This window comes from Sceloporus undulatus, chromosome 1, assembly GCF_019175285.1.
Source record: "Sceloporus undulatus isolate JIND9_A2432 ecotype Alabama chromosome 1, SceUnd_v1.1, whole genome shotgun sequence".
Classification (NCBI taxonomy): Eukaryota; Metazoa; Chordata; class Lepidosauria; order Squamata; family Phrynosomatidae; genus Sceloporus; species Sceloporus undulatus.
Genome location: NC_056522.1, coordinates 190,737,760 through 190,765,548, shown reverse-complemented (window position 1 = coordinate 190,765,548; position 27,789 = coordinate 190,737,760). Strand labels below are relative to the sequence as shown.

The following is a 27,789-nucleotide window of genomic DNA, read 5'->3' as shown; positions in this document are numbered from 1 at the left end:
TTTCTTACGGTTTATTGTTTGCAAAACAGTATATTCACACACACTCTCTCCCTGGTACCAACATGCTTATTGCTGGTCTGCAGTTGAGTTACTGGTGCTCATCTAATACTATTCTGGACTGTTTTCCTATTATAAGGAAGTTCAGTTGTTTGTACAGAACAAACCTGATCCTGATACACACCAGAGGCTCATAGCTCATGAATAAGAAAATAAAAGCTATGAAGCTGTTAAATGATGCATTTCAAAGATAATGCATCATTTAACCCTAGGATAATCTGCAAATGCAGCAAAGTGACTTTTAATTTGGCCACTGAAAAATACACTCTGTGGAGGCAGTTTTCTGTAATTGATTAGCTGACTACAGTACTATCTATCTGATGTGGGGTATTTTCCTCCAGTATGCCAGGTACTGGCAATATATTCATACCCATTGTTTTCTTTATTTCCTGGAAACTAACTGGCAGTCAGCAACAAGTGGCTTGTGGACCTGCAGCTGTCCACAGACCACTAATTTTGAATAGGCGTTGTCTAGAATTACTCCTGCAGAAGATGTTGAAGAATTCTCATTTTAAGACCAGGCATTACGCTGAATATCTGCATGTTTTCATCACACATGCATTCTCCTTTTCTTCTCTTCAAAGAATGAGGAAAAATTTGGTAATGTGTATAGCATACAGATGTACAACTAACTTTGACATGAGAAATGTGATCGTTTTCTTCAGTCCTACCAGCTGTCCATAGCCTCTCTCCAGTCTCATAGCTTACCAGAGGTAGGGCAGCTGCTTTCTCAGGAGAAAGTAGAAGTGGAGCAACCCTTCTCATTTCTTCTTACTTGAACTGCTGAGATAGGTTTTTTTTCATACTCCATCCCTGTGCCTTCCCAGGTTGAAGGAAATAAATACCTTGATTCTGTTGGAAGAATATGGAGCTAGAGAAGCCATTCTGCTCAGCATAACACTGCAATGGGGTTCCAGAAGTGCACTCAAGATTTCTTTAACCAAAGGAGAAATCCCAGCTTCTCTGAAAGAAAATGTGCTACTTCAGATATTAAAATAACAGTGGTGTAGTTTTTCATTTGTTAAGCTTTAACAACCATCTCTGGGACCATCACAAGGAGCTGCTGCTTTGTCCCCTTCTCCATATAGAGCCGAAAGGGCCACTGCTCCAGCCATTAACCCTCAAGTGAGTACAGTTTTCTCTTTCCAGAATCATAAATAGAGTGGCTTGCTTCAAGAGAAGACTGAAAATGTCCAGCAGAGGCAACAAGGGAGAAAGGCCAGCCTGAACATCACTACTGAGGTAGGAAAGGAAGCCCCCGTGGGATTCATTTGGATTATAGCTGCTACACTACTTTCATAGCACTCTTCCACCTACAGTCTCATCGCTGTTACAGGATGGCTGCTCCAAGCTAGTGAACCAGAGTTGGAGTGCAGACTCGCCTTAGCCACAGGGAGGTTTGAATCCTTCTTTTGGGAGTGTGAGCAGATGGATGGCTTGTGCTACAGCCCCTTGGGCCTTGGGTGGTCCTTCCCTGTCAGTCGGCAGGCACAAAGGTCAGGAGAAAAGGGCTCACATCATGGTGAAAGGATATTGAAGGCCGCTCTGTCTCAACTCTTAGCTAGAAAATGGAGTGGAGAGAGAACTACAGCAGAGCAACTGTGCTAGCTACTTCCTTATTTTGGGTACTGGCTGCCTTCCACATCTTTCCACAGAACAGCCAGGATATCTAGGGCAGGGGACAGGTTTAGCCACCACTTCAGTGGTGGCCTCAGTTTCTAGAGTTTAGACTCTCCCCCATACAAGTGAATAAACGCCATTCTTTCCCATGGAGATTCTAAAGCAACCATGTGCTTATCATATGAAATGGTTTTGCATTCCACTATACCGTTAATTCATTAAAGCCGTATAAATTGCATTCCCTGATCAAAGACAGCAGGCTGAGTGATTCAGGCTGACTACCCCATGCCCAGTCACATGCAAATAATTTTATAATACTGAACAGTACATTGAGGCCCTTGTTCTGCCATGACCAAAAGGCTGAATGGAAGAATACTCTATTGTATCAATAGATATTTTGAGATGTATAGAATGGCCGACTTCAGCCAGCATGCTATGTTGTTACAGTTAGCCGTCTGTATCCACGGATTGAAGCAGCCATGGCTTGAAGATATCCAAAAGCTATAAATTTCAGCAAACCTTGATTTTGTCATTTTATATAAGGGACACCATTTAACTCTGCCATTGTATATAACAGGACTTGAGTATCCAGATTTTGGTATCCATGGGAGGTCCTGGAACCAAACTACAGCGGATACCAAGGGCCCACTGTACTCTCTATCTGCCTATCTCCAGCACAAACAGCCTATTAGACTCAGAGTACAACTTTGTGATAGTAATTTAGGATGCAACCAGGGGTGATGAACCGTCTTGGTCCCAACATATACACTTGTCCCTCTCCCCAGCCCTATCTCAGCACCTACATAGACCGCCCCTCCCTGACACTTGGGATTTGGGAACTTTGAAACTCTCCACCACCCCCTTATTGCAATCCTTGTTGCAGCATATGGCCTGGCATCATTGTAGCGGAGATTATTAAAGCTTCTCACATACACCATCATCCAAGCTGCCATTTCCCCACTATTAGCAGCATATTATCTCCAATGGCTGTATTGGGATTGCTGGGTTGGAGGAAAAAGCAGGGCCAAGCAACCTTCCTTCCTCCCAACGTTCATGAATTTCTCTTATCATACTGCGCCACTGATCAAACTGGTTGGGGCTAGGGGAATTGGATTTCTGGAGCCAAAAGTCCACAGTACCCCGCCCTGGGTTAAGCATTCCTCTTAGTGACTCAAATAAGGATTAACTATATTAATAGCAGTATCAATGGCCTTTTCCCCCACTATCTGCCTGGTGGCTGACCAACCTGGCCAGAGAAGAAAGCAGATAGATTTCTACAACCTCCCTGGAAAGCAACCACGAATACCTCTCAGTTTGCCTACCTCTGTTACAACCACCTAACTGGGAATAGGCCCCCACTGAACACAGAGTGGAATAGATATGTAAGATATGTGTAGTTAGCTAATTCATACTAAGCAAAGACTCTGCCCTCATGAGAATAAAGCATCACATAACAGGAACTGCACTGGGCAAAAGAATACAGACAACTCATGAGGAAAACTAAGTTTGCTTTGTGGTTCTTGACCACTTCCATTTAACATAAATTGATTTATTTTTAAAAATTTAACCACTTCCCACAGAAAGCTTCTTATTTACCACTAAGGGTAAGTTTTTTTCGTAATTTTGATGGCATTATTAAGCTCTTTTATTAGCAACTTTAAATCAATTTATACTGTGATCATTTCAAGTTTGTTGAATTAGCACACCAAATACAAATCAAGTCTCCCAAAGTATCAGTAATCAAGTTATTCAGTCTCAGTAAGTTCATGCCTTGGTAGAAATTTAGTCAAGCATTTCACATTGCCAGAGTTTAGCATTTTATACCTTGGGAAAGTCAATTTTCCTGCTGCTATTTTCAAAACTTAAACTAGATTACTGAGTGCACTGTGAATATGCTCAACTGACAGAATGTACCACTTCAAATAAGAATGCATGGCACATTTTTGTTCTAATAATTATGATCACCTAGCAGTTCCAACACGCATTAGTAACCAACATGGAGTAGTGGTTTGAGTGTCGGACAATGGCTCTAGAAACCAGGGTTCAATTCCCAGCTTGGCCATGAAACTCACTAAGTGACCTTGGGCAAATCATATGCTCTCAGCCTCAAAGGAAGGCAATGGCAAACCTCCTCTGAATAAATCTTGCCATGAAAACTCCATGATAGGTTCACCTTAGGGATAACCTTAAGTTAGAAACGACTTATAGGCACACAATACGCTGGGCTACAATATAGGACAGTTAATTATCTCCATAGTGCAGATGGAAGACTGAGAGAGATGACATCTGAACCACAAAATCTGATTCACAGGACTTCGCTCCTAATTACACTAAGGCCTCATTAGACATAATGCTATGAATTACATGCTTTTGTCTCCTCTGGTATAAGCACAAGTTTAGAACTTTTGATTCTTTTTTAGATTAATGGTTGTTGTTGTTTTTGTGTACCTTCGGTTTCAATTTATGGCAAGGCTAAGGCATGGGGTTTTCTTGGCAAGATTTGTTCAGAGGGGGTTTGCCATTGCCATCCTCTGAGGCTGAAAGAGTGTGAGTTGCCCAAGGACACCCAGTGGGTTTCATGGCTGAGCAGGGAATCGAACCCTCATCTCCAGAATCATCATCCAACAGTCAAACTACTATGCCATACTGGCTCTCTCATCTCAACCCAAACAACGCACTTGTGGAAACAACTCAAATTAAAATGATAAATTAATAAAGTTGGCTTGTATCTACTAAGCAAATCTTAAGCAGTTTAGAGTTGAAATGACACACTAAACTGCAATCAGTCTAAAATGGACACTCTTTTTCACAGGCACAAGCCCAAGGCTCATTCTTCTAACACTTAACCATGGTTAATATTACATCTGAACACAGTTCTATTCCCATGTTTGGTAGAATAACCCTATGGTGTTGATTGTAATATATAATTCATATAAATAAGAGAGAACATATGGGGAAATAATTTCACCAGGAGGGGAAGGACATCCAACTCTTATATTCCACAGATCCAAGAGGTCATAATACTACGCACCAGTTCTGAATTGATGATGCACATAACAAAGATGAAAAATAAGTGACATTCCAGTCTATCCTAGTCAACATCTCTTACAAACTGGAAAATGAACCTCAGCAGATTACAGGTTGTACTTTCCACACAACTGAGATAATTTATTCAAATTGGCTTTTATAAATTTAATCAATCATCAACAATCTGAAATTATTGTGTGAGATACACTAAACTGAGAATCCATCTTGTAGCACAAAACACATGACTACAGGTTGAGCTTCCCATATCTGAAATGTTTGAGATCGGAATGTTTGGGTGTTTTTTAGAATTTGGCATAATTTGCATATACATAACAAGATATCTTGGAGACAGGACCCAAGTCTATAATTTATGTTTCATATAGCATACTGGTTTGAGTGTTAGTCTATAACTCTGGAGACTAGGGTTCAATTCCCAGCTCAGCTATGAAACCCACTGGGTGGCCTTGGAAAAGTCACTATCAGCCTCAGGGGAAGGCAATGGTAAATCCCCCTCTAAATAAATCTTCCCAAGGAAACGCCATGATGGGGTTGCCATAAGTCAGAAACGACTTGAAGGCACACAGCAGCAACAGCAACAATACACCTTATACACACAGCCTGATGGTACTTTTATACATAATATATGCTAATTTTTTGCACGAAACAAAGTTTGTGTACAATGAACCATCACAAAACAAAGATGTTACTATCTCAGCCACTAATGTGTCAATTCTGGAGTACTTCAGATTTTGGAATTCCAGATAAGGAATACTCAACCTGTACTACATCAGAATTAACAAATGGGTCATTAGCATTCTCATCATTGCCTTTTTAGAGAAACATAAAGTTGAAAAGGACAAAATGTGACATGAGCAAAATCAGATAGAACAATATTGGGAGTAAAGGCTAAAGGAAGGGAGTTTCAAGGCAGCCACAAACAAGAAATACTTACCATAGTTAGTAAGGAATGAGAGGAAGAAAAATATATTGCTACAACCTAGATTTCAGTTAGCTATCAGAAGAGTTCTTAACTTGACAAAGCATTTGGATAAGACAGAGGTTCCTGGGGAATCATTTTATCTGGAATTGTAATAATGTCACTGCAGGAGACTAACACTGAAGTCTTGAACATCTGATACATGTACATGCTCAGCTGTATGAATCTCAGTCTGTAAAAGCACCTCTCAAATATTTGAAACTGTGTGGGCAATGCCAGCTGAAATTTGAGAAACCATAAGAACTGCTGAATAATAATTCCACTATTTATGCAGGAAAGGCTTTAATACCCTTGATATCTTCTCATTGCTACCCAGCTGCAGCATAAATTACACAGTAAGTAAAAACTGCAGAATAAATTATACCAAACCTATACAAACTGCAATATTTGGATGGTATGCTTTGTTTAAATTCACAACATACACAGCCTGGAATGAATTCTTTTCTGAAATGACTAACATCCCACATCTGATCTATACAATGTAATGAGTGGCCAATGCAAAATACTTTAAAAGCATCCCTGTATCTCTTGTAATACCATAAGAGATAAAGAAAAATATTACATACAAGTTATTACAAATATTAAAAGGCTCTTCACTTCTCTTTATAATAGCACACTTTTATTTCTGGTCCAGAAAGTCAGAAATGTTGTATTTAGATCATGACCGGTTTTAGCACCCTATAATAATTTTGCATCACTCAATATTCTGTAAACTATTTTAACATTAGATTCTCAGTGGGAAGTGTCAAAATCCTCCGGGCTTAAACTCTATGATGCTGAAGTGGAAGTCACTGAAACAGATGGAACTTGCTGCTCATCCATTTTGCTTAGAACTGATGAGGAGTTCTGAGTTAACAATTCATTACACAGTGGAGTCCGCTTGAGTTTTACAACACGATTGGCTGCAGGCTTTTTGGACAACCGTGAATCCAGGGTTGTTTGACAAAGTACTCCATTTTCAGCGTTCCTACCAGATGTCCATGAGTTTTTAGTCAAGCATGTAGATTTAGCATGTGGTAATTCTTTGCATGGTAATAAACTGTCTCTGATAGGCCTTTTATAAGCCACCTGGGAACATGAAGGAGTAGGAGATACTGCTATCTTTAAAAAAGCAGAATTCTTAACTTTGATGTGGGTACTTGTTGAGGGACCAGAAAATTGAATTGGCTTTCGATTTGTTTTACTGCTCTGCTGACTTTCTTCCTCTTTAGAAAAGTCTATTATTCGCCTGTAAATAAATTTTTAAAAAGGCATTCAATCCAGCATTTTTGAACAGTTTAATGCAGAATATAATTAGCAGGCAATTGATATCGTTTTACACAACACTTTTTATTCCAGTATCACAAGAAATTTCCAACAAGAATTTCTTAAATGCATCCATCATTGAATAACTAGGACAACCTACTAGTGGGAACAAAGAGCAAAGAAACCATAATCTTTATTGACCATTATTAACTATTCTCAAGTATTTTGTCTTATACTCATGATTAATGAACAAGAGATTAGTTTGCCAGTGGACTATGTAATGCATAGCAAGTAGATCATCACATGGACATCTGTAAATTGTACATTTTTCTACTGTTTGGTATTACTTAGCTTTAAAGCTTCTTTACACTTTAACATTATTTTGTAACTAAATAATACATCACATCTTGTAAAAGACTTAACTACTGTATATATTTGACTATAAGTCAAGAAATTTTAATCAAAGAATTAACCTTAAAAACCTGGGTTAATTTATACATGGGTTAATGCTGGTTTCACAGGAGCCAAGACTGGCCTGCCCAGCTTGGAAGAAGGAAGCTGAGGGTGCTGAGAAGGACATAGAGTGCGCTTCAAGCCAGGAGGAATTTGTTAGGTTGATTTTCAATTATCTGCTCCCTCAACAAACACACACACCAGTGGCCTGATTTGAGGCAATCGCTCTGGAGTTCCCTAAAAACCCTTTCAGAGCAGTCACCCAGGCCGAGCTGCTGGGAAGGGGGTTGAAGGGGCTGCCAAAACAAAACCCAGCAAACTCCACCAGCTTCAGGAACACAGGTATCTGTCCACAATCCCAGGAGGACCATGATGGTCAGACTGACTGAGGAGGGAAAAAATGTGTTTTTTCTTCTCAGCTTGCTTTGCACCTTATCTAGCAGATGGCACAAAGCTGCATCCAGTGATAATATTTAAAAGAAAAATTATGTCAAAGAACTTAAAAAATTCCAGCAGGCATAACTGTTCATGTTCACCCTAAGACAAGATGGATAAGGAGGGCACTAGATGACAGCTGCACAATTGGGGGGGGGGGGGGCGCTAGGGGATCACACCCATCGCTATTGGTATGGGATATGCTTTGCTCACATGTCACTCAGGATGTCCAGGATGAAGCAAAGGAAATGTTGACTAAGAGGCTAAACAGACTGGCCAAAAGGGCTGGCATCAGGGTGGAGTGGGGTGTGGCAGCCCACCCCAACTCTGCTCCCAAGCTGCCATCAAACTGCCTACCCAATCAGACAGTGATCAGCGCTGCGGCACTCTAGCAGCATGGCAACTACATGCCGCACACCAAAAGGAATGCCGAAAAGTGCCACCAGTGTCAAGGCCACCCTTTTTCCCGACCAAAAAGCAGCAGCATTTTGTTTCTTATTTTCTGGCCTGGAAAAATGCTGGATTGAGGCTGCGGTGTGCAGTTGCCACGGCCCCAACCCATCGCTCAAAGGGGCGGCATCACACCGCTCCTTTAAGGCTGTCTGTTTAGGCCCTAAGTTAGCAGTGATTCCAGGTGGATTAACATCAATGCTGCAGCCACTGGATGGTTGTCTCAACAAGCCTTTCGAGAACTGACTGCACAATATGTTTCAACAATGGATGTGTGCTGGTCAAGCAGAGTTAATGAAAGAAGAGAACATGATGAAATGAGACATCCATTTGGTAGCAAAATGAGTGAAGAATGCTTGGGATTCAATTCCACCATAAATGGTGAAAAAATCATTCCTGAAACGCGGCATTAGCAATGCCACGGATGGCACAGAAGACAACGCCATGTACAAAGATGAATCAGCATCAGATAATGATTAAATGGATTGTGACAGTGCAGACTTTTATGCCAATGATGTCACCAAAGAACAGTTCCACTGTTCATTCAGTTATTCCAGTGATGAAGAATTGGAATATGTAAGATTAAAATAAATAAGGATTCTTTTGCTTTGTTCTTTACATCCATTGTTACATGCCCTTAAGTTTTATCCTCCACTTAGCCACAGGTCATATCAAAATCCATTATTTTGGCCCCCAACTTGCCCTTGATGTATACATGAGGTCAATTTATACATGACTATACATGGTAGTAGAGCTGACAAGGAGTTAGTCAAAATAATTATTAGCACATCAGAATTTGTAATACATATAAAGTAGGCCCTTGATATCCACTGGAGTTTGATTTCATGGGCCCCTGTGGATACCAAAACCTGTGGGTGCTCAAGCCCCATTAATACAGTGGCATATGTGTCCCTGATATAAAATGGCAAAATCAAAGTTTGTTTTTTGGAGTGTGTTTGTGTGTGTGTGTGTGTGTGTGTGTGTGTGTGTGTGTGTGTGTGTATTTCAAGCTATGAATGGTTGAAACCATGGATAAAAAATTCATGGATACAGAAGGCCGACTCTAATATATACTTTATATATTCATTTTGTATTTTGCTTCTTTTTGAGAGTGGACAAAAATTAATACAATTAGTGTTTTTCTCCAAAACAAACACAAAAGGAGCCTCTGCTCCATACAGTTTTCCATAATTAAATCAATTCTGATTAAAAGAACATACCTTTTACGAACTGGAGACATGTTTTGCAGACTTCCTTCCAAAGGGCGTTCCTCAAGAGTCCAACATTCTATCAGTTCCTGGGGTACTCGCCAATAACTGACACCTAGTAATTTCACAAGATTCAAGAGGTCTAGATGTTAGCTTTGGGAACTGTTTTAATAAAGATTAGCTGATATGCAATCAAGAATCACACTTAACTCTTTTGGATGGTGCTTATTTTTCAAGTGGCCAACTATAATGCTTTGTTCTGTCTCATCATTAAGATGCAATACAGCCCACCCTGAATCATTGTTCTTATTTATAAAACAAAGCCAACATGATGTAATGGTTTGAGTGTTGGACTAGAACTCCAGGAAAACAGGGTTTGAATCCTCTCTTAGCCACTGAAACTCACTGGATGGCCATAGGCAAATCATAGCCTCAGAGGAAAGCAATGTCAAACATTCTCTGAACAAGAATCTTGTCAAGAAAACCCTATAATAGGGACTGCATAAGTCAGCGTTGATTTGAAAGGATAAAACAACAATGATTTCCAGAATAGTTGCATAAAGTTACAATCCTTTTAAATTCTGGCGCGTTATAGATGGCCCAGAAGGGGCCGTCTTGCGCCTCTGCCGGTTGCAGCGTCCGGGAACCGCAGCAGCCAAACGATGAAGTTCCCGGACGCTGCCAAGAAGGAGTGCAAAAATCGCGCTCCTTCTTGCTCCCTGGAAGAGACGCCGCGAGGCGCTAGTCGCGCACTCGCGGCGTCATTTCCAGTGCGAGGCGTGCGGACGCAGAGCGTCCGTTACATCAAGATGCGGCGGCTGTGTGGAACAGCCGCCACCATTTGTTACGGACTCAGTCCATGCTAGGGTTAGGGGTGTCTGGAAGAGACGCCTCTTTCTAACCCTAGTACGGACTGAGTCCGTCCTAGGGTGCCCGTTTATAACGGGCCCATGTTACAAAAACTGTCTGAAGTAGTACTATCATGTTTATTCCATAAAAGAAAGAACAAGAAAATAAGTCTGATACTAAATGGACCAAATCTTGCCTGTATCAATGCGAAGGTTTTTAATATTCACAATTACGTCTTCAGGCAAATTTTATCTTTTTATTTACCTTTTTTACCTTTACCTATTTATCCTTAAATGGACATATATAATGCAGAGGAAGCCAGGCAGCTCCCAAATCTCTATTCAAAATATTTGATAGTTCCACATTTGTCTTTAGCATTTTTAAATGTTTCAAATGGTGAGTAACTAATATTTGATGTCAAATGGTATTAATATACAAGGAACCCAGATTTATATAAACTAGATGTTGGATTTATATGCCTTGTTCTCAGACCAGGCAAAATGAACCACCAGTAGATAGATATTGTAAAGGCAATACATACAGTATCTGTTAACGATCATTCAAAAACATAAATCATGCTGACAATTCAGCTTTTAAATTGGTTAACATTTTTATAACCCAGTATTTGGCCAAACAGTAGATTTCTCCGTTAGTTACAGATAATTTAACTAGTCTCTTTTCTTATGTTGTTGAAGAGTACCAGATAACTCACTCTGAAGCCAGAGAGGTGAAGCAGTGAACTAGGACTAGGGTTCAAACCCCAGCTCAGCCATGGAAACCCACTGAGTGACCTTGGGCAAGTCACATACATACTCTCGGCCTCAGGGAAGGTAGTGGTAAACCTCCGCTGAACATTGCCAAGGAAACGGAATGATAAGTTCACCTTAGGGTCGTCATAAGTTGGAAACGACTTGAGGGTACACAACAACAACATCCCTCACTAACTGATTCTGTGTTCAGCAGTGTGTGTGTGTGTGTGTGTATAAATAAAAATCCTCAATGAAAAATAAAATGTACCTTTTCCTTCCCACGCCTCAAATATATCCATCATCATTTTCAATTCACTAACAGAATAGTAGCTCCAGATATATTGGACATTATTTCCAGACTCTCTAGAGAGAGAGAATGTAGAAAATTACATTATTTTTAACACTGGAAAAAATCCACTAAAAATAAAAATATTTACATTTAAAATATAGAAACCAGTTTTCTCAACTTTGTAATATATTTCTTATCCTGAAAAGAATAATGTGATTATTAATGTTCATTCTTGAGGATGTATATATAAGGTCAGTAAAAATTTTGTCAATCAACTAACTGTGCTGAAGCTTCAGTTATTTAATTTCAACAAACAAGCAGCTGCCTCTGTACTAGATTACTGCCACTAGCTTTTAGCAAGAATGTTGATCAAATAGTTTGAAGACTGCAAATGGATTAATATAATTTTCTGGGTTGTTGTTTTTCTGTACATGATTATGACACTTTCATCAACCCATGTAGCCATATTTAGCAACAAACAGGACTAAACCTGCAGGTATGCAATGATAGCTTTTGCATCTTCTGTTACAAACATTCAGATAATGATTCAATTATGTTCAAGAAAGATACTGTTAATACTGTGGAAGATATGGCCTAAAACTAATTTTTGTGGCCAATTAGAGCAAATGCATTCAATCAGGGGCTGAATGGTAAGCAAACAGTTATGTAAACCCAACCAATTGAACGGAGTTGCTCTAGCTGGATTTAGTTCTGTGTATTTTTATGTTCCAAATTCCTTTGTTTACAATGTATTTACTACTGACTATTTTAGCATGTTTACATCTGAAGATTTCAAAGCAGTCTACAAACATAAAAACATACAATATAAAATGATACCTAATATAAAGATTCAACAGTCACATTAACTATAAAACAGATAATTAAAAACAGGCAACTCTTTAATGACATACACCTAAAAATAAGAATAGTTGATGCACGCCTAATATGAGAGAAGAGTATTCCACTTAAGAAGTGCCACTATGCTAAATAACGTCCTCCAAACAGCTGTGGACCAGCTCTCAAGAGCAGTATGTCAACACAAGGCCTTTCCCAGTTGAGTGAAAAGGTCTATAAGGGAGTAGGCAGTTTCTTAGATAAATAGTCCCAAGTTACTTATGGTTTCAATAAATTCAGGCTCAGAGTGTTTTAAAATTAAACTACTGATGCTATTAAATTAAGCCACTGCAATTCTATAGACATCTACTCAGAAGTAAAACTTATTACATTCCATAGGGCTTACTCCCAGGTAGGTGGCTACAGTGCAGCCTTAAAACAATTTATGCAACTAAAAATCTGTCTGAACGCAAAAGACATGAATACACACACACACACACAGAGAGAGAGAGAGAGAGAGAGAGAGAGAGAGAGAGAGAGAATGATTATAAATCTGGTACTAATGTCACAAAAGCAAATGCAAACCTTTCATAACTGAATTAAATTACAACCACACTTTGATGCAATGACATAGCTGTGAAACTTCTCACCTTTTGTAAATGTTTTTACTATGAATTCTTCCTCCTAGTTCTTTTTGTATTGCAGCTGTTCCATCTACTTTTGTGCCATACACACCTATTATCTTACTCTCACAACTTGGACCAGACGTGTTGAGGTAGTGTAGGACCCAAACAGTAGGCTTAGTGCATATTAAGCCATAAGAGTTGCAAAAATCTAGGAGTGCCTGGGGGGAAAAAAAGCAGTTACATATTACTTTATTTTCACAATGTGAGATTTTTAAAGAGAGTATCAAATAAGTGTACAGCTTAATCCTATGAAAGTTCACTTGTACATTTGAGTTCAATGGCATTTACTTCCAAGTAAAAGTGCCTAACACTGCAGCATTACTGATCCTACCCTAAAGAGTACTGTATAACACAACATCATCTTACCAAATAATTTCTATGTATTTGAAGTCATCTACCAGATGTAACAAATAAGACTGGATTTTTGGACATACTCTGATTAGATGTAGCATTTTGAAAGGAACCAGTGTGCTAGAAAAAAGCCCCAAAAAGTATGTTGCACAACCTGTTTCACAACTTTTTTTCTCCTAAAAGATGGGGGTGGGGAGTGCAAAAGAGAATTATGTAGAGCTTCAAAAGCTACACAGCTTTTTAAAAAAAGAGAAAAAGAAGAAGCAGAAAATGGAATGTTGTTCCATTTTAAACGAAGCACCATTTTATATACATTTTCCTCCCAAAAGGCTGAGGAAAGCACAAAACAGAATGATGTGTAACTTCAAAACCTAGAACTTTCCAAAAAGATGGAGAAAAAAAGAACAAAACTGAACATTGCACCGCTTTAAAAAGGGAACAGAAACCCGAGCCCCAAAAGTACAAGAAACAGTATATTGTCCACCGAACAAGCAGCACAAACACACACCACTTTAATATACAGTTCTCCACTTGCACAGTTGTTTGTATTTTGTGCCATTTTCTCACTTGGTAGTAAATATGGTGAAAAATAATCAAAACTTTTTCCCCCCCCTGGAAACCTGGAATTTCTCAAACTGCACAATTCACAAATGCCCAGTTTTTTGATGATGAGAACAAAACAAAACAGAAAAGGTTCCTGCAATATTGTGGAAACTTTCCAGATGCTATTTTTCTTCCTGCAAATGTTTCTGAGGGGTCAGGCACTCCAAATTTTGATTCCACCTGGAAACTGGCAAATATCCATTCTATCCTTTACCTGAGGTGGAAAGAGAAGCAACCTGCCACTGCTGCTATTTCACTATCCCTTCTTCTCCAAGAATGTGATGGAAAGCAATGCCCAGCCAGTGCCAATGGCACAAAGCAGCCAGTGCTGCCCCTCACAGAGCTGTCCAGACACAAATTTATGGTTTTGGGAGTACCTTCCTCTGTCAGCCATTGTGGCCAAGCTTCCTGGTTCTGAGAAACCAGTGACCAGTTCCTAAGAGCAAGGTTCGCTGGAGCAATGGTGTTCCTGGGGGGAGGCAATATAATTTACAGCTTCTGGCATTCCATGACCCAAGACAGATGCCTCATTTTTCCTGATGGACCATTCTGGCTCTGCTCTACACAATAATTTAAAAGCATAAGTGAGTCTGAATACCTTTTTAAGTTCCAAATTAGATCTTAAAGAATATGTCTCCATTTCATTAGCCAAGTGGTCAACAAGGCTATAGGGATAAGGAATGCCAAAGTAATCAGCCTCTTCCTGCAAAGCAATTCGTGTTTGCTCATCTTCTGGAATGTGAACCTCTCCATGGAGATAGTCTAAGAGGTATTTAAAGAGGTTGCCATCTCGATCAATAAGACAAGCCCCTGAAAAGCAATAAATAAATAAATAAATAATCATATTATCACTCAAGGCATCATATATAGTTCTTCATGTCCTTTAATTTTTGCAATAACTTTGTGAGGTATAACAGATTGGGGCAAAGTGACTGGCCCAAGGTCAACCAGTTTACCAATCAAATACCACATAACACTGTAATCTAGATGATTTTAACCAACTATGGAGGTACCATTTTCACTGTATGTGTATTTGTCTTCAAGCTGCCTGTCAATTTATGGTGACAGCATTCATTCATAGGGTTTTCTTATGCAAATGATACTTCAAATTAGTTTTGCCAGTTCCTTCCCCTAAAATATAACCTACGACACCTGGTATTCATTAGCAGTTTCCCATCCAACTAACCAACGCTGAGCCTGCTTAGCTTCTGTGATCAGACAGGATCTGGCACCTTTAGGATATACAGCTATATATTTGAAGCTGATAAATGAATGGCAATTTGAATGAAGTCACCCCAATTCTAGTCCACTTTGCTAACCTACACATGGCAATGGTTCTCCAGTTTAAAATACTTACGAACTCTAAAAATATACCTCTGTACTAGAAATGGCAACTTCATAGTGTGGATGGCCCATGTTATAATGTTGTGAGACAGGATGGAACAAAGATAGGATGTGTAAGGTTGTTTTGTTCTATGTGCAGCTATTCAATATCTCACAAAACTACAATTTCCAGAATTCCACAGCACTGAGCCATGGCAGTTAAAATGGCATCAAACTTGTGCAGATGTAGCCATATACAAGCCTGGAATCCCATACCAGCATTTTCATTGATAAACCTCATGAAGGAGGAAGGTGTCATCTGACCTGCCATGTCTGAATTTATTAAATACGTTTTGAGACAGGAACTTCAAGCACCTCTGGGTATCATGTGATACATACAGTCCGCCCTCGGCTTACGCGGGTGATCCATTCCAGACACCCCTGCATAAGCCAAATTCCAAGCATGCTCAAGCCCATTCAAGTGAATGCGGCTCGTGCATGCGGCGGCACTGCAGTGGCACAGCGACACGCACGCACAAGCGCACGCCTCATTCATTCTACTGGGAAATGCCACCCCGCGTGCAGCTTTCATCATATGCTGAAAGTCGTGGATAACGCGGGCGCATTGTACTCAGTAAAGATGGGTATAAATCTACCATGTGAATAATACTTTAATATCATGTGTAAATAAACATAGAATCTGACAAACTAAAACTATCTGAAAAGCATTAAAAATATTTTCCTCCACTTTAATTAAAGAAAAGACCTCTAGTAAGCTTAAAGATTATTTTTCTTTTACTTTCTTGGAAAATAATAGTAAAAATTGCAAACTATTTGCAATTATGTTATACAATCATATAAGCCACTGCACAATAATTTTTCAGCTTCTTCCACCACCCGTTGAGCAGACTATGGTGCTATACAGACCGCCCAAAAAGGGCAGTCTGCCGGCGCCGTCATTTGCTGCACAGAGGAGCCCCAGCGGCCAAACCGTGCGACTTCTCCGCGTAACAAAAAGAAGCTGGTGCCTTTATGACGCCGCAAGGCGCCAATGGCACAGTTACAGTGTCATAATGGCACTGAGATGTGTGGACGCTAAGCATCCGCTATGTCAAAATGGCGGTGCCCATGTAGAACATTGTCTGGCCATTTTGTACGCGCTCGGCGCATACTAGGGTTAGGGGCGTCCGGAAAGGATGCCCCTTCCTAACCCTAGTACGTGCCGTGCATGTACTTTCCACCCGTGCGGAATGGGCCTATAATAAGAACTCCTATTTCCATTTTAGCCATTAACAACATGTATTCTTTTACCTGTATTGTCCATTTTTAGAGGAAACCGTCCACTGAACATAGATGCTAGCATTGATTCTTTAAAACGACATAAAGATTCACGGCGAGCAGTATACATGTAACCTCCAACATTAAGTCGAATAATATCTAGTGCCTTTTCACTCTTGCTGTCGTCCATTGCATTTACAGCCAGTGGTGCTGATAGGATTGTGCACTTTGAGACCTGTGAAAGCTGCAAAAAATACACAAAAATACAGTGAGTAAGTGACCAACAGCCACTCAAGCAGAATACAGTGGTACCCCGGGATACGAATGCGCCGCCTTACGAAATTTCCGGGTTACGAAAAAAATCCATTTAAAAAAACTGTTCCGGGTTACGAAGGTTTTTTCGGGTTACGAAAAATTTTTTGGTGCTTTTCGGCGCTATTTCACACGAAATCGCGGCTTTTCCCCATTAGCGCCTATGGGTTTTTCGGCTTGCGAAGTATTTCGGGTTACGAAAGCGGCGGCGGAACGAATTAATTTCGTAACCCGGGGTACCACTGTAGATAAGTGGTTGTTCCAAAGCAATGCACAGCACATTCTCAATACTGTTATGCTGGTGTCTTCCTTTCTCCTTTGCAAGGCAAGAAAATTTAATATACAACTCTACGAGCAACACAATAAGTATATCCACAGCACTCTTCTGAGAAATAGTCATCATAGTCTGTTCCATGTTAAAAAAAGAAGGGAAGGGAAGGGAAGACATATATTAGACCTCAACTTTCACCATCCTTCAATAGCATGGCCAGTGACCATCCTAGTGAGGGGTGATGGGAGATGTAGTTCCACACACCTGGAAGGTACCAGCTCAGAAACCTCTTAGGATTTTAAGAATCCTGCCTGGCTACGTTGGCATGAGAGATAAACCCAGGAGTTGCGCATTGTATCTTCAGCCTCAGGGAGAATGAACTATGTTGTTGAGTGTCTTCAAGTCATTTCTGATTTATGGCAACCCTAAGGCTGGGAGTTGTCTTAGCAAGATTTGTTCAGAAGGCTTTGTTATTGCCTTCCCATAAGGATGAGAGAGTGTGACTTGCCCAAAGTCACCCAGTGGGTTTTCTTATCTTAGCAGGGATTTGAACGCTTGTTTCCATAGTCCAATGCTCAAGCCACTATGCCAGGCTGGAGAGGAAATATTTTGGTCAGAGGTAGAACTAACAAAAAGATCTTTTACTGGTCCTTCTCTGTTCACTGGAAGGAACTTATGGAACAACAACATATTTGCAGTCCTGAACACTCAAGTTGCTAAAATTAAAAGCTGTAATGTGATGCACATTTGCTTTCTTGGGTATAGCAGGACTCACCTGCACAACATTCATAGTTACATACATGGAGCTTTATGGGAAGAAGCTCCTGTCTGCACAACTCTATCTACTGCCTTTACTGGGACCTTGTAAAGTCATAAAAACAATGAGGAAAGCATTTGATGGGATGAAAATTGCTTTTATGAAGTCAGTTATACTTATGGGGTTATACACCACACCACTCCAGTATCCTTTTCATTCTCTAAAAAGGCAAACAGTTTATCCTGTTGGATTTGGGAGCTTTGGCAATTTAGAGGGCTCCTATTGCAACTTTCCTGTGAGGAAATTTTGTTGCAGGAAGAGAAAGAACCAGTAGCAGAAAAGCAACCCAAGAGAGAGAACAGCACCAGTGTCCATCTACACTGTAGAAATAATGCACTTTGACACCACTTTAAGCTCCATTCCATGGAATCCTGGAAGGTGAAGTTTCACACGGCCTTTAGCCTTCTCTGCTAGAGGGCTGGTGCCCCCAACAAACTACAAATCCCAGAAGGATGGAGCCCTGGCCATTAAAGTGGCATCAAAGGCTGTATCTGCACTGCAGAAACAATGCAGTTTGACACAACTTTAATTACCATGGCTCCAGGAATTGTAGTTTTGTGAGACATTTAGCTTCTGGTGTCAGAGAGCCCTAGTCCCACAACCAAAGTAGTTCACAGAATTCCCTAACACTGAGCCAGGGCAGTTAGAGAGGTGTCAAACTGGATTATTTCTGCAGTGTGGATGCAGCCCAAGTGCCTCATTCCCACAGTGCAGATGCAGTGTGTGAAGTGTGTTCCACCTGCAGTCTAGGGAAGCTCCTGCTGCCAACGTCTTCCTTCCAGTGAGCCTCAAAGGGGCCACTAGAAGGCCTCTGTACATATTATTATTACTATTAAAGTCTACTGTGACATGCTGGGCCCAGTTTCCTTCCGTTCCCTCCTTCCCACCGCCCTTAAACGGGGCTGGGAGGCCCAAGGAAGTGGGCAAACCACCCCAAAGGTGGAAGGCCCAAACCCAAGGAGCCTTTCCCTCCCTGTTCCCTCTTCCAGGTTCTCAGGGCCAAGAACGCGCATTGGGTTTGAAAGAAGGGGCGTGTCACCTTAGGCGGGGGCGCGCACGGAGGGAGGGAGTGACGGACGGACGGGGGGGAGAGGCAGGGAGACGAAACAGCCCCAACCGCTCTCACTCCGCAGAGTCCGTTACCTTTCCTTCTTCTCGCCTCGAGCCTGGCTCCGCCCACCGGCCGTTGGAATGCGGAGAAGACCCCGCCCCCTCTAGAACCCTGTTTTCAGAGCGCCGCCATTTCGAGGAGGAAAAAAAGGGTCGCGGTGGGCGGGGCCTCCGTGCGTCACGGTGCGCGCAGGGAGGGAGGCCGTTTCTTACCTCGCCAGCAGCGCCTCCCTCCTCACTCAGTCACTCCTCTTCCTCAAGATGTGAGGAGAATAGCCATGCTGCTTCCACACTGCAGAAATAACCCACTTTGACACCACATGAACTACCCTGGCTCCATGCTGTGTAGGGTTTGGGGAAGTGTAGTTTTGTGAGGCGTTCAACTTTCTCGTATCAAGACCACAACAACCTACTATTCCCAGAATTCCATAGTATTGAGCCCTGACGGTTTTAAAGTGGTGTCAAAATGGATTGTTTCTGTGAGGGGTGGAGGCAGCCAGAGTCTTGTCTCTAAAACACCTCCAAAACATGTATAGGACAAAACTAGGGGGAAAAACAGACACCCTCCAATAACCAGGGCAGAGCATTGGGAATGTTTGTGTGTCGTTTGTTTGGTTAAAGCAATAGCAAGTACATTTCTATAGCCCTTAGTGCACTTCTTATGCACTTTACAAAGTAAACTAATTGCTCGCAACAATCTGGGTACAGTGGTCCCCAAACTGTGCCCATTTAAGAAATTTTGGACTTCATCTCCCAGAAGCCTCAACCATGTTGGCCAATAGCGTGGGATTCTGGGAAATGAAGTCCAAAATCCCTTAAAGAGCACAGTTTGGGACCATTAGGTTAAAAAATCTCCTGATATCTGTTACCTCTTTTCATCAAAATGTGAAAAATGTAAACAGGTTGTAATGTAATACATTAATAAAGATCCATTTGTGCTTTAATCGTTATTTAAAACCAAGGTGACCAGACGTCCTCCTTTTCCAGGGCATGCCCTACATTTCAATCTTTCCAGGAGGGATTCCAAAATGTCCTCCATTTTGAGTGTGACTAAGAAGCATGAATTTACATTTATATGAGTGCTGTTAGCTTTTATTTGGTCATGTTCTACATTTTTCTTGAATGCCCTCTCTTTGCAGTGACCTCCTTTGCAGTGAGGACATCTACTCCCCCCTGCTTGTAGCAAAGTAAACAAGTCAAAAGATTTCCTGTACATTGGCTCAGTCATTAATCAAAACAGTGATTGTGTTCAAGAAATCAAAAGAAGACTAGGACTTGGAAGGGCAGTTATGAAGGAACTAGATAAGACTGGCAAGTGTAAAAGATATGGCTTTGAATAACAAAGTCTGGACTGTCTGTACCAATGTATTTCTAATTTCTGTGTATGGTTATGATATGAAAGCTGAACAGCAAAGAAGGCTGATAGGAAGAAAAACAACTCATTTGAAATGGGGTGATGGACGACTGCGTTCAATACATATGACAGATGGCTAAAAAGACAAATGTAAATGGATCCTAGAAGAAAGCAGGCCTGAACCCATCCTAGAAGCCAAGATGACTGAACTGAGACTGCTGTTTGTTGTTGTTAACTTGACATTTCCAAGACCACCTGTCCTCGATTCCTCTGACCAGGTCTTGCACATTCAGGCATCTGGCATGCAGTCTTCCTCTCTTTCTTCTGCCCACTACCTTTCCTAGGCATTATTGTCTTTTCTAATGAGTCCTGCCTTCTTATGATGTGGCTCATGTTAAGTATAACAACCTCGATTTGGTACTCTGGGCTTCCAGGGAGGTTTCTGGCTTCATCTGTTCTAGAATCCATTTCTTTGTCTTTTTGGCTGTGCATGGTATCCTGAACACTATTCTCCAGAACCACATCTTAAATGATATAGGTTCAAAACAGACCGGTATAAAAAGCTGGCTTTCAGGTGTCTTGGGCTTGTGGCGTACAGATGACACGTGCCCCCAAGACACTAGAAGCTGACTTCAAGCCACCACTGCTTGGATGTGGTCCAGCTTCCAGGTGCTCTGGTGGCACGGTGTTTATGCATCACATGCCGCCATAGCACCTTAAGCTGGTTTCCAGCTGCGTCGGGAAGGAAAAGTCAGCTTTTTGCCAGCACAAAAAAGAGCGTCAGTTTGCAGCATCTTTTTTGGCTGGCAAAAAGGCAGTTGGGGGCCACTGCATGTGGTTGCCATGGCCCCAATCTGTCTTCAAAAGGGACAGTTTAAAACCACCCCTTCAGAGCCATCTGTTTCTCCCTTTAATTTTCTTTATACCTGCTTTCTTCACTATCCAGCATCCACATCCATACATGTGATGGGGAATACCATGGCTTGGACAATTCTTTGTATTTTGTACTTGTACTTTGGACATATCATGGCAAGGCTTACTAGAAAAGACAATAACACTTGGTAAAGTATGTAGATTGATCTCGTAGCACTTTTGAGACTCACTGAGAAAAAGACATTGGCAGCATGAGCTTTCTTAGACTTTAATAATGATAATAATAATTAGAGAGATCTTCTAGTAACCCCTTTGAGACTCACTGAAAGAAAGAAGTTGGCAGCAGGAGCTTTCCTAGACTTAAGTCTACGTCCTCAGATGGATATGGACTGAAGTACAGTAGTAGACTTTAGCTTACCAAAGCTCTTGCTGCCAACTTCTTTCTCTTTCATTGAGTCTCAAAGGTGCTACAAGATCTCTCTACATACTGCTTCTACAGACTAACACGGCTATATCTTTGAATTCTACCACTTGGTAAAGCAGAAGGCGATAGGAGAAGAGGAGGACTGCTTTCCAGATGGATACACTCAAGGAAGCCACAGCCCTGAACTTGCAAAACCTAGACAGGGCTGTTGATAACAGGGTAACATGGAGGTCTTTCATTCTTAGGATTTCTGTTGGTAGAGGTCAACCTTGTGGCAGTTAGCAACAACAACATTATTTAAAACAGGCTATCTACAATATCGAGACTACTACAGTGCATCAGGAAAGGACAAGATAGCACAGTGTTAGTGCTGGTAAAATTCTTAATACGGTACCTATTTTCAGTTCCAGTGCCTTGATAACACATGCCCTTCCCTCTGCTACAGGGACAGAGAATGTGATCTTCCAGATTTTGGATTGTAACTCCCATAATCTCTTGTTATAACTCCTTGTGCTAGTTAGGGCTGATGGAAATTGGAAGTCCAAACTTGTAGGCCACAACTTCCCCAGCCCTGTTGTGCCATCTATTGTTTTTACTCAGTAGTTTCCTCCTCCCATAATCCCTTCATAGATTGATTAATTCCTCTCCCCATTGTAGATAAATAGTTATCAGATGACGAGGTCATGCACTTATAATTTTCTTGAGAATGGACAGAAATTTAGTCTCATGTTTAATTAGAATGAGTCTAGAAGTTTAAGATTCTATAATGTCTGTCCATGGAGCAACAGAATCTCATGAACTGGTATTTTTTGTTAATGGAAAAAAGGTATGTTTTATCAAGGGATGATGGGAAAGTTAGGTTGCTGTAATCTTTGCATGTTGATATGTTGCTTGCTCATTTAAAGCAAATTGTTTAACTACAGTTGTGAGATTTTGTACAAGCTTGTAAAGGGGGGGGTTTCCTGTGCTGTCTCAGGCTTTAGTACTTAGAAGCAGATTAAAACCTAGAACTGTTTGACAGATTTTCTTGCTTGTTGGTTGCCAATTATTCAACATATAGCTAAAATACTGTATTATGACGTTTGTGGCTATCAGAAATCAGTGTTTGGCATGTATTTCTTTTCTAAAACTCATTGACTTTTGTTTCATACAACTGGCTAAAAATGTAATATACATCTGGCTGTGGTTGTTAAAACCATAGAGTTCATGGATATATATTTTGTTTTTAAGCAATATATCATTAAGAGTATTTACATCACAAGGACAAAAGCAAGAGTCTACCTGACCTCAACGTTTTCAAAAATGTATTTATATAATTTATATAATATATTCATGTGTGAATTTGTTTACTGAGCCAGGTCCACCTTGCCCTGTGCTTTTAACTGTCCTGGACAATGTTTGTGCCTTCAAGTCACTTGTTGAATTAAGGGAACCTTATGGATTTCAGGGGGTTTTCTTAGGTAAGGAATCCTCAGAGATGGTTTTGCCAGTTCTTTCCTCTGAAATATAGCCTCTAGAGCACCTGCTATTCATTGGCAGTATCCCTTCCAAGTACTAACCAGAGCTAGCCCTACCTAGCTTCTAAGTTCGAATGGGATGCGGCGCCTTCAGTACTACTCCAGATTTTCAAATGGAAGTCTTTCCCATCATCTGCTGTCTAATCCTTTGATTGATGATGCTAAGGACTGAACCTGGGACCTTCTACATTGGTGGTTCATAATACACAGTTTCAGCAATCCTTACAACAGCCCTGTAAACATGTATTGCAGAGGGAGGCTGAGAAGTTACCCCCCCCCCCTCATTTCCTAATGAGTTTGTAGTAGAGAGAAGAGTTGAAATGAGGATAGCCCAGCTTGTAAAGGACACTTTTAAACACCATTCTGCTACATTAGATCTAGCACTGCAGTGCCAGCTCAGTGCAACTGAAGTGAATAAAGGGAACAGATGTTCCTGTTTATCTCCACTCCCAACTACTGTTTCAATTGTAGCAAGTTTTAAAGTGCAGTCTCCACATGGCACAGTTTTGTTGTTAGTCTAGGAAGAATCATACAACATATTCTCAGACCCTTTGCGGGAATTGCATCCCTCTTCCCTGGTCCCCATAATCCATATCACAATTTGTCACATTCAAGGAGCTACTGTGAGGAGGAGGGAGAGTGTGTTTCCTCCAGTTCTGTTTCAAGTACCTGAATCTTGCCCATCTGCGACTGCATAGGTAGCAATAATGTCATAGTTACAACTTTAATACTAATCAAAGACATAGCTGTGTTCATCTGGAAAATCAGTGTGCAAAGTCTATGAATGCACAATCTATATTTTTCATTTGTTTAGTTCAGCATCTTATAAATTAAACAGTATTATAGAGCATCTGTTCTGGGAATAAAGCAGTTCAGTCTGAGCACACAATGAATGCTGATTATATACATATATTTTCTGTTAATTTTTGTAAAGTGTTTGCAGCCACCCTCAACATATGGGAAACGATGGCTCCCATGCAGGAGTTCTATTAAGGTCAGTGGGGCTTACTCCTAGATAAGTAATAGAACTGTAATCTAAGATATAAGAAAGTCAAATGTCACATACATTTTCTTATTAATGAAAGTGAAGCTAAATCAGGAAGGAATCCATCAGATGCAGTTTTGATATAATTTAACTAGACTCAAAAAATTGAAGAAGTCAGGTAGAATCTTGCGAATTACAGAAGGCTATTACAAAACCAGACCACAAATGTGAAAACAAATGGATAGGGTAATCTCAAAATCAACCAATACATACTTCCAAAATTGCCTATTTACAAAAAAAGAAGAGACATTTTGGTTGTAATTTTCTTTAAAGATATATGGCTATGTAGTCTCTATCGCCCTCAAAACCTTAATCATGATTTATGTCTCCAAAGATGAGAGCCATAAATTCTTCCCTTCTACAAATACCTTCTACATGCTCAGTTTTATGTTTCTGTTCTCCTGTTAAGGCTAGGCTTTTAGTTCCTACGTCTGCTCTTTCCTATGGTTTCTTTCTCTAAATTCACTGTCAATCTGTTCCCCTTCTTTCAGCCGTTCCTTATTAGTTTTCTCACTTTCAAGGTAGGAAAGGAGAAACCCTAGTCTAGCTTATGGGACAGGGCATCCTCTCAGGTAAAAACATGGTGTTTTTGTTATTTGCGGGGGGGTTCCATATTCACAGGGGTCTTGTGCCCCTAACCCTAGTGACTGTGGAGGGACAGGTGTACTTTCATTCTTAGTATCATAATGAATGGCATTCAGAAGCCTACAAACAGTGAGAGCAAAAATGCTCAGATCCTGGAATTTGACAGTACAGTGGAGTCTTGCCTTATGCGGGGGATACATTTGAGCATATGCTCGAGCCCCATTCAGTATAATGAGGCTCGTGCTTGCAGCAGGACAGCATGCACACCCTGTGGGCATGCACAGCATTCATTTAATTGCAGCAGGGCTTCTGCGTAAACGAGAAGCTGCGTATGGTGCACCTGCATATGGAGCGGGTGCACTGTAGTAATGCAGAATATAAGAGTCCCAGTAAACTACTAACAACAGTGGGGTGGAAATACATTTCAACTTCAGAAGAAGAAGAGGGCCAAATTTACAAACAACATCTAAGATTACTGGTGATTTCCTGTCATCACCACACCTATCATAATACCAGCAGCTTTGTAAGACATTTTGGGTAAAGGATCCCCATGGTTTAGAACGCTTTCCTTCCTCATGGAAAAGAGTAAATACTCTACACTACAGGTTTCAAATATTCTTTTGCAATCAGGGTATGTGGTGGAGGCAGCCCTGATAGTTTCAGGACATTTTTACATGAACTTTGGTCTGCTCACAATTGTGTTAGTAAAAGAAAATGGAAACATACCAATTTGAAAGCATTCAGTTATCTGCTATACCACAAAGGTACTGTTTTTGTTACCGATGAGCCCTCGTGGCGCAGTGGTTAAATGCCTGTACTGCAGCCATTCACTCAAGACCACAAGGTTGCAAGTTCAAGACCAGCAAAAGGGGCCAAGTTCGACTCAGGCTTGCATCCTTCCGAGGTCGCTAAAATGAGTACCCAGAATGTTGGGGGCAAATTAGCTTAATCGTTAATTAGCTTACTTGCTGTTCACCGCTATGATCTTTGGAATAGTGGTATATAAATAAAACAAATTAAATTAATTTAGATTATACTCTCTTCTGCACTCCTCCTTAATTCTGCCTTCCTGCCCTGTGCCTTGTCTAGCATGTCTTTCATTTATTTTTATTTTTTAATACAATTCTGGAGTTATGCTCATGCAATTTAATTTTAAAAAACTGCAAAAAAAGAAGAGTAAAACAGCCTGCTTTGGAATAGTGGGGGGAGAGGGAAGGACACTGACACTATGTGACTGCAGATTTTGGAACTACTATAGAAATGACGTATTGCAAGTGTGGAGTAATGAGAAAGCAGTACGGTCAGGAGCTTATTGATGGGTTTTCCTTATCAATAAAAAGGGATGCTCTAACAACACTGCACAAGCATAGCGGTGACGACACTGTGAAATAAGTATTTTCAAAGATTTATTCTCCAATTTTAATTGTGGTTTAAAAGCTTTGTGTGATAATGTCCTCAGAAAGCTGGTCCACCATTTCTGGTTGATCTGTTAGCTTGGACTCTTATCAAACTAGACATAGGGCTAAACCCTAAGTGATTTGTGCTAACTTAAGCTGCACTATTTAATGTTCTTTCTAGGTGTTTCTTGTCACTTCTTCCCCCAAACACTCACTTTTAAAACTTGGAACAAGATCATTTCTCACATGCATGCACATGCATGTTCTCTCTGTGTGGTCAGTCTCCTGTATTGTCTGAGTACATATGGGAGTATATCCTCCAGAACAGACAAGAGAGTCAATATCTAGCAGCCCAACTTGCAGCAGGAATGTTCTCAGTGATTACTAGTTGATCCGTTGGATGTGTGTACCTTGAAATAAATAAATGTAAGATTCTAGGAAGGACAAAGACCTTCTAAATATCTTTGCTTTCAATCTAATTAAATCCAGAAGGAGTCCCAAACAGGCTTATAGATGACCATGTGGACTTACTTCCCCAAACCTCTGATTCTTTTGCAAGATCCTACCCATCCAACATGCACTCCTGTATGTAAATGAAAGGAGGTTATGAAAGATCAGCGGTAGGCATTTACTCACTATGACCACTCCTAGACATTTTAGTCTTGGGGGCAAAACCTGAGCAGTAAAGAAAATAAAAAATCGAACCTATAAAAAAGTTTTTCACCTTTCACTGGCACTCTAAACCTACCGCCTGGGGTATAATATTTTTATGACTAACAGGGCCATCTCTGAAGGTAAATGAATTTTATGTTTAGACAAAAAGATACCTCCTTATGTACATATTCTGAAATCCAAAAAAATCCCAAATCCAAAACATTCTAGTCCCAAGCATAAGGAAGACTCAATCTGTATTCCAAGGCATCTACTGTTTACCCAGTTTCCCTCTTGTTACTGATAAAGAACTCTGTGAAATAATGCTCACGCAGTAGTAGAAATATACCACATCTTTCCTCTTTGGAAGAACCAGGAACCTTTTGTGTTCTCCTCCCTGCCTCCATGATTTCATATCTATTTTAGACTGCAAGCATGAGGACAGGGACCAATGACTTGTATTCATATGTAGGCTGCCTTGAAAACCTTCCCAGTGAATGAGGGCAAAAATGCTACCGATACACACAATATACTAATATAATTAAATTATGTACTTGTGCTTTTGAGAATATTTTCCTCTTTTGCTAAATGGTTTATAAAGCCATGTTAATAAATTGTTAATGAAAAAAAATAATTCATTAACTATTCAAAGCTATACATTTTGTCATTAGTTTGGGGGTTTCTATCACTGATCTCTATTATTTGAATTGTTTTTACAGCACATATAGAAGAGTAGTCTGCTGTTTAGTATCACAATTGTAACCATGTCAGAATTAATTATACAGAATGTTCCCACTTCTCCCAACCGTTTTACAGTCCTTTTTCTCCTTCTGTATTGCCCTTCCATGACTGTCATTATTTTGTTTCCTCCAAACAGACATGTCTAATGCACAAAATTGAAGGCATATGCTTCTCTTTCTTTCCAAATAACTATCAGGCAGTAGCCTGAGCAATTTGTTCTACACTGCATTTCAAATCC

At 40.5% G+C, this 27,789-nt stretch overlaps 2 protein-coding genes across 5 annotated transcripts in view; one reads left to right on the top strand and one right to left on the bottom strand.

The window, feature by feature from the left end:
• Nucleotides 1–32: 32 nt before the first annotated feature.
• KCTD18 (potassium channel tetramerization domain containing 18) lies at nucleotides 33–19,117 on the bottom strand. Of its 4 annotated transcripts, none has more exons than XM_042472087.1 (7): nucleotides 18,998–19,117; nucleotides 16,488–16,698; nucleotides 14,452–14,663; nucleotides 12,864–13,057; nucleotides 11,359–11,453; nucleotides 9,505–9,607; nucleotides 33–1,020 (listed from the first exon to the last, which is right to left on the bottom strand). In XM_042472087.1, the coding sequence occupies exons 2-7, from the start codon at nucleotides 16,642–16,644 to the stop codon at nucleotides 858–860; spliced, it is 924 nt and encodes a 307-aa protein (XP_042328021.1). In that variant the 5' UTR covers nucleotides 16,645–16,698; nucleotides 18,998–19,117; the 3' UTR covers nucleotides 33–857. The 4 variants fall into 4 exon arrangements, with proteins under 4 accessions (XP_042328021.1, XP_042328031.1, XP_042328005.1 ...); XM_042472097.1 differs by lacking the exon at nucleotides 33–1,020 and adding an exon at nucleotides 1,129–1,618; XM_042472071.1 differs by lacking the exon at nucleotides 33–1,020 and adding an exon at nucleotides 5,967–6,929.
• A 3,264-nt stretch (nucleotides 19,118–22,381) lies between these two features.
• Nucleotides 22,382–27,789, top strand: part of AOX1 (aldehyde oxidase 1) — a 141,932-nt gene continuing 136,524 nt past the window's right edge. Inside the window, exon 1 of the mRNA XM_042445192.1 lies at nucleotides 22,382–22,441. Coding sequence (XP_042301126.1) covers nucleotides 22,382–22,441 — 60 coding nt within the window. The remainder of the gene's footprint in view (nucleotides 22,442–27,789) is intronic.

Excerpts from the sequence above, each read along its gene's own strand:
- KCTD18 (XM_042472071.1), bottom strand. The coding sequence starts at position 16,644 with ATGGACGACAGCAAGAGTGAAAAGGCACTAGATATTATTCGACTTAAT. Across the intron at positions 14,664-16,487 it reads TCTAAAAATGGACAATACAG|GGGCTTGTCTTATTGATCGA; the intron begins GTAAAAGAATAC and ends ATTGCTTTTCAG. Across the intron at positions 6,930-9,504 it reads ATGTCTCCAGTTCGTAAAAG|GCGAATAATAGACTTTTCTA; the intron begins GTATGTTCTTTT and ends ATTTATTTACAG.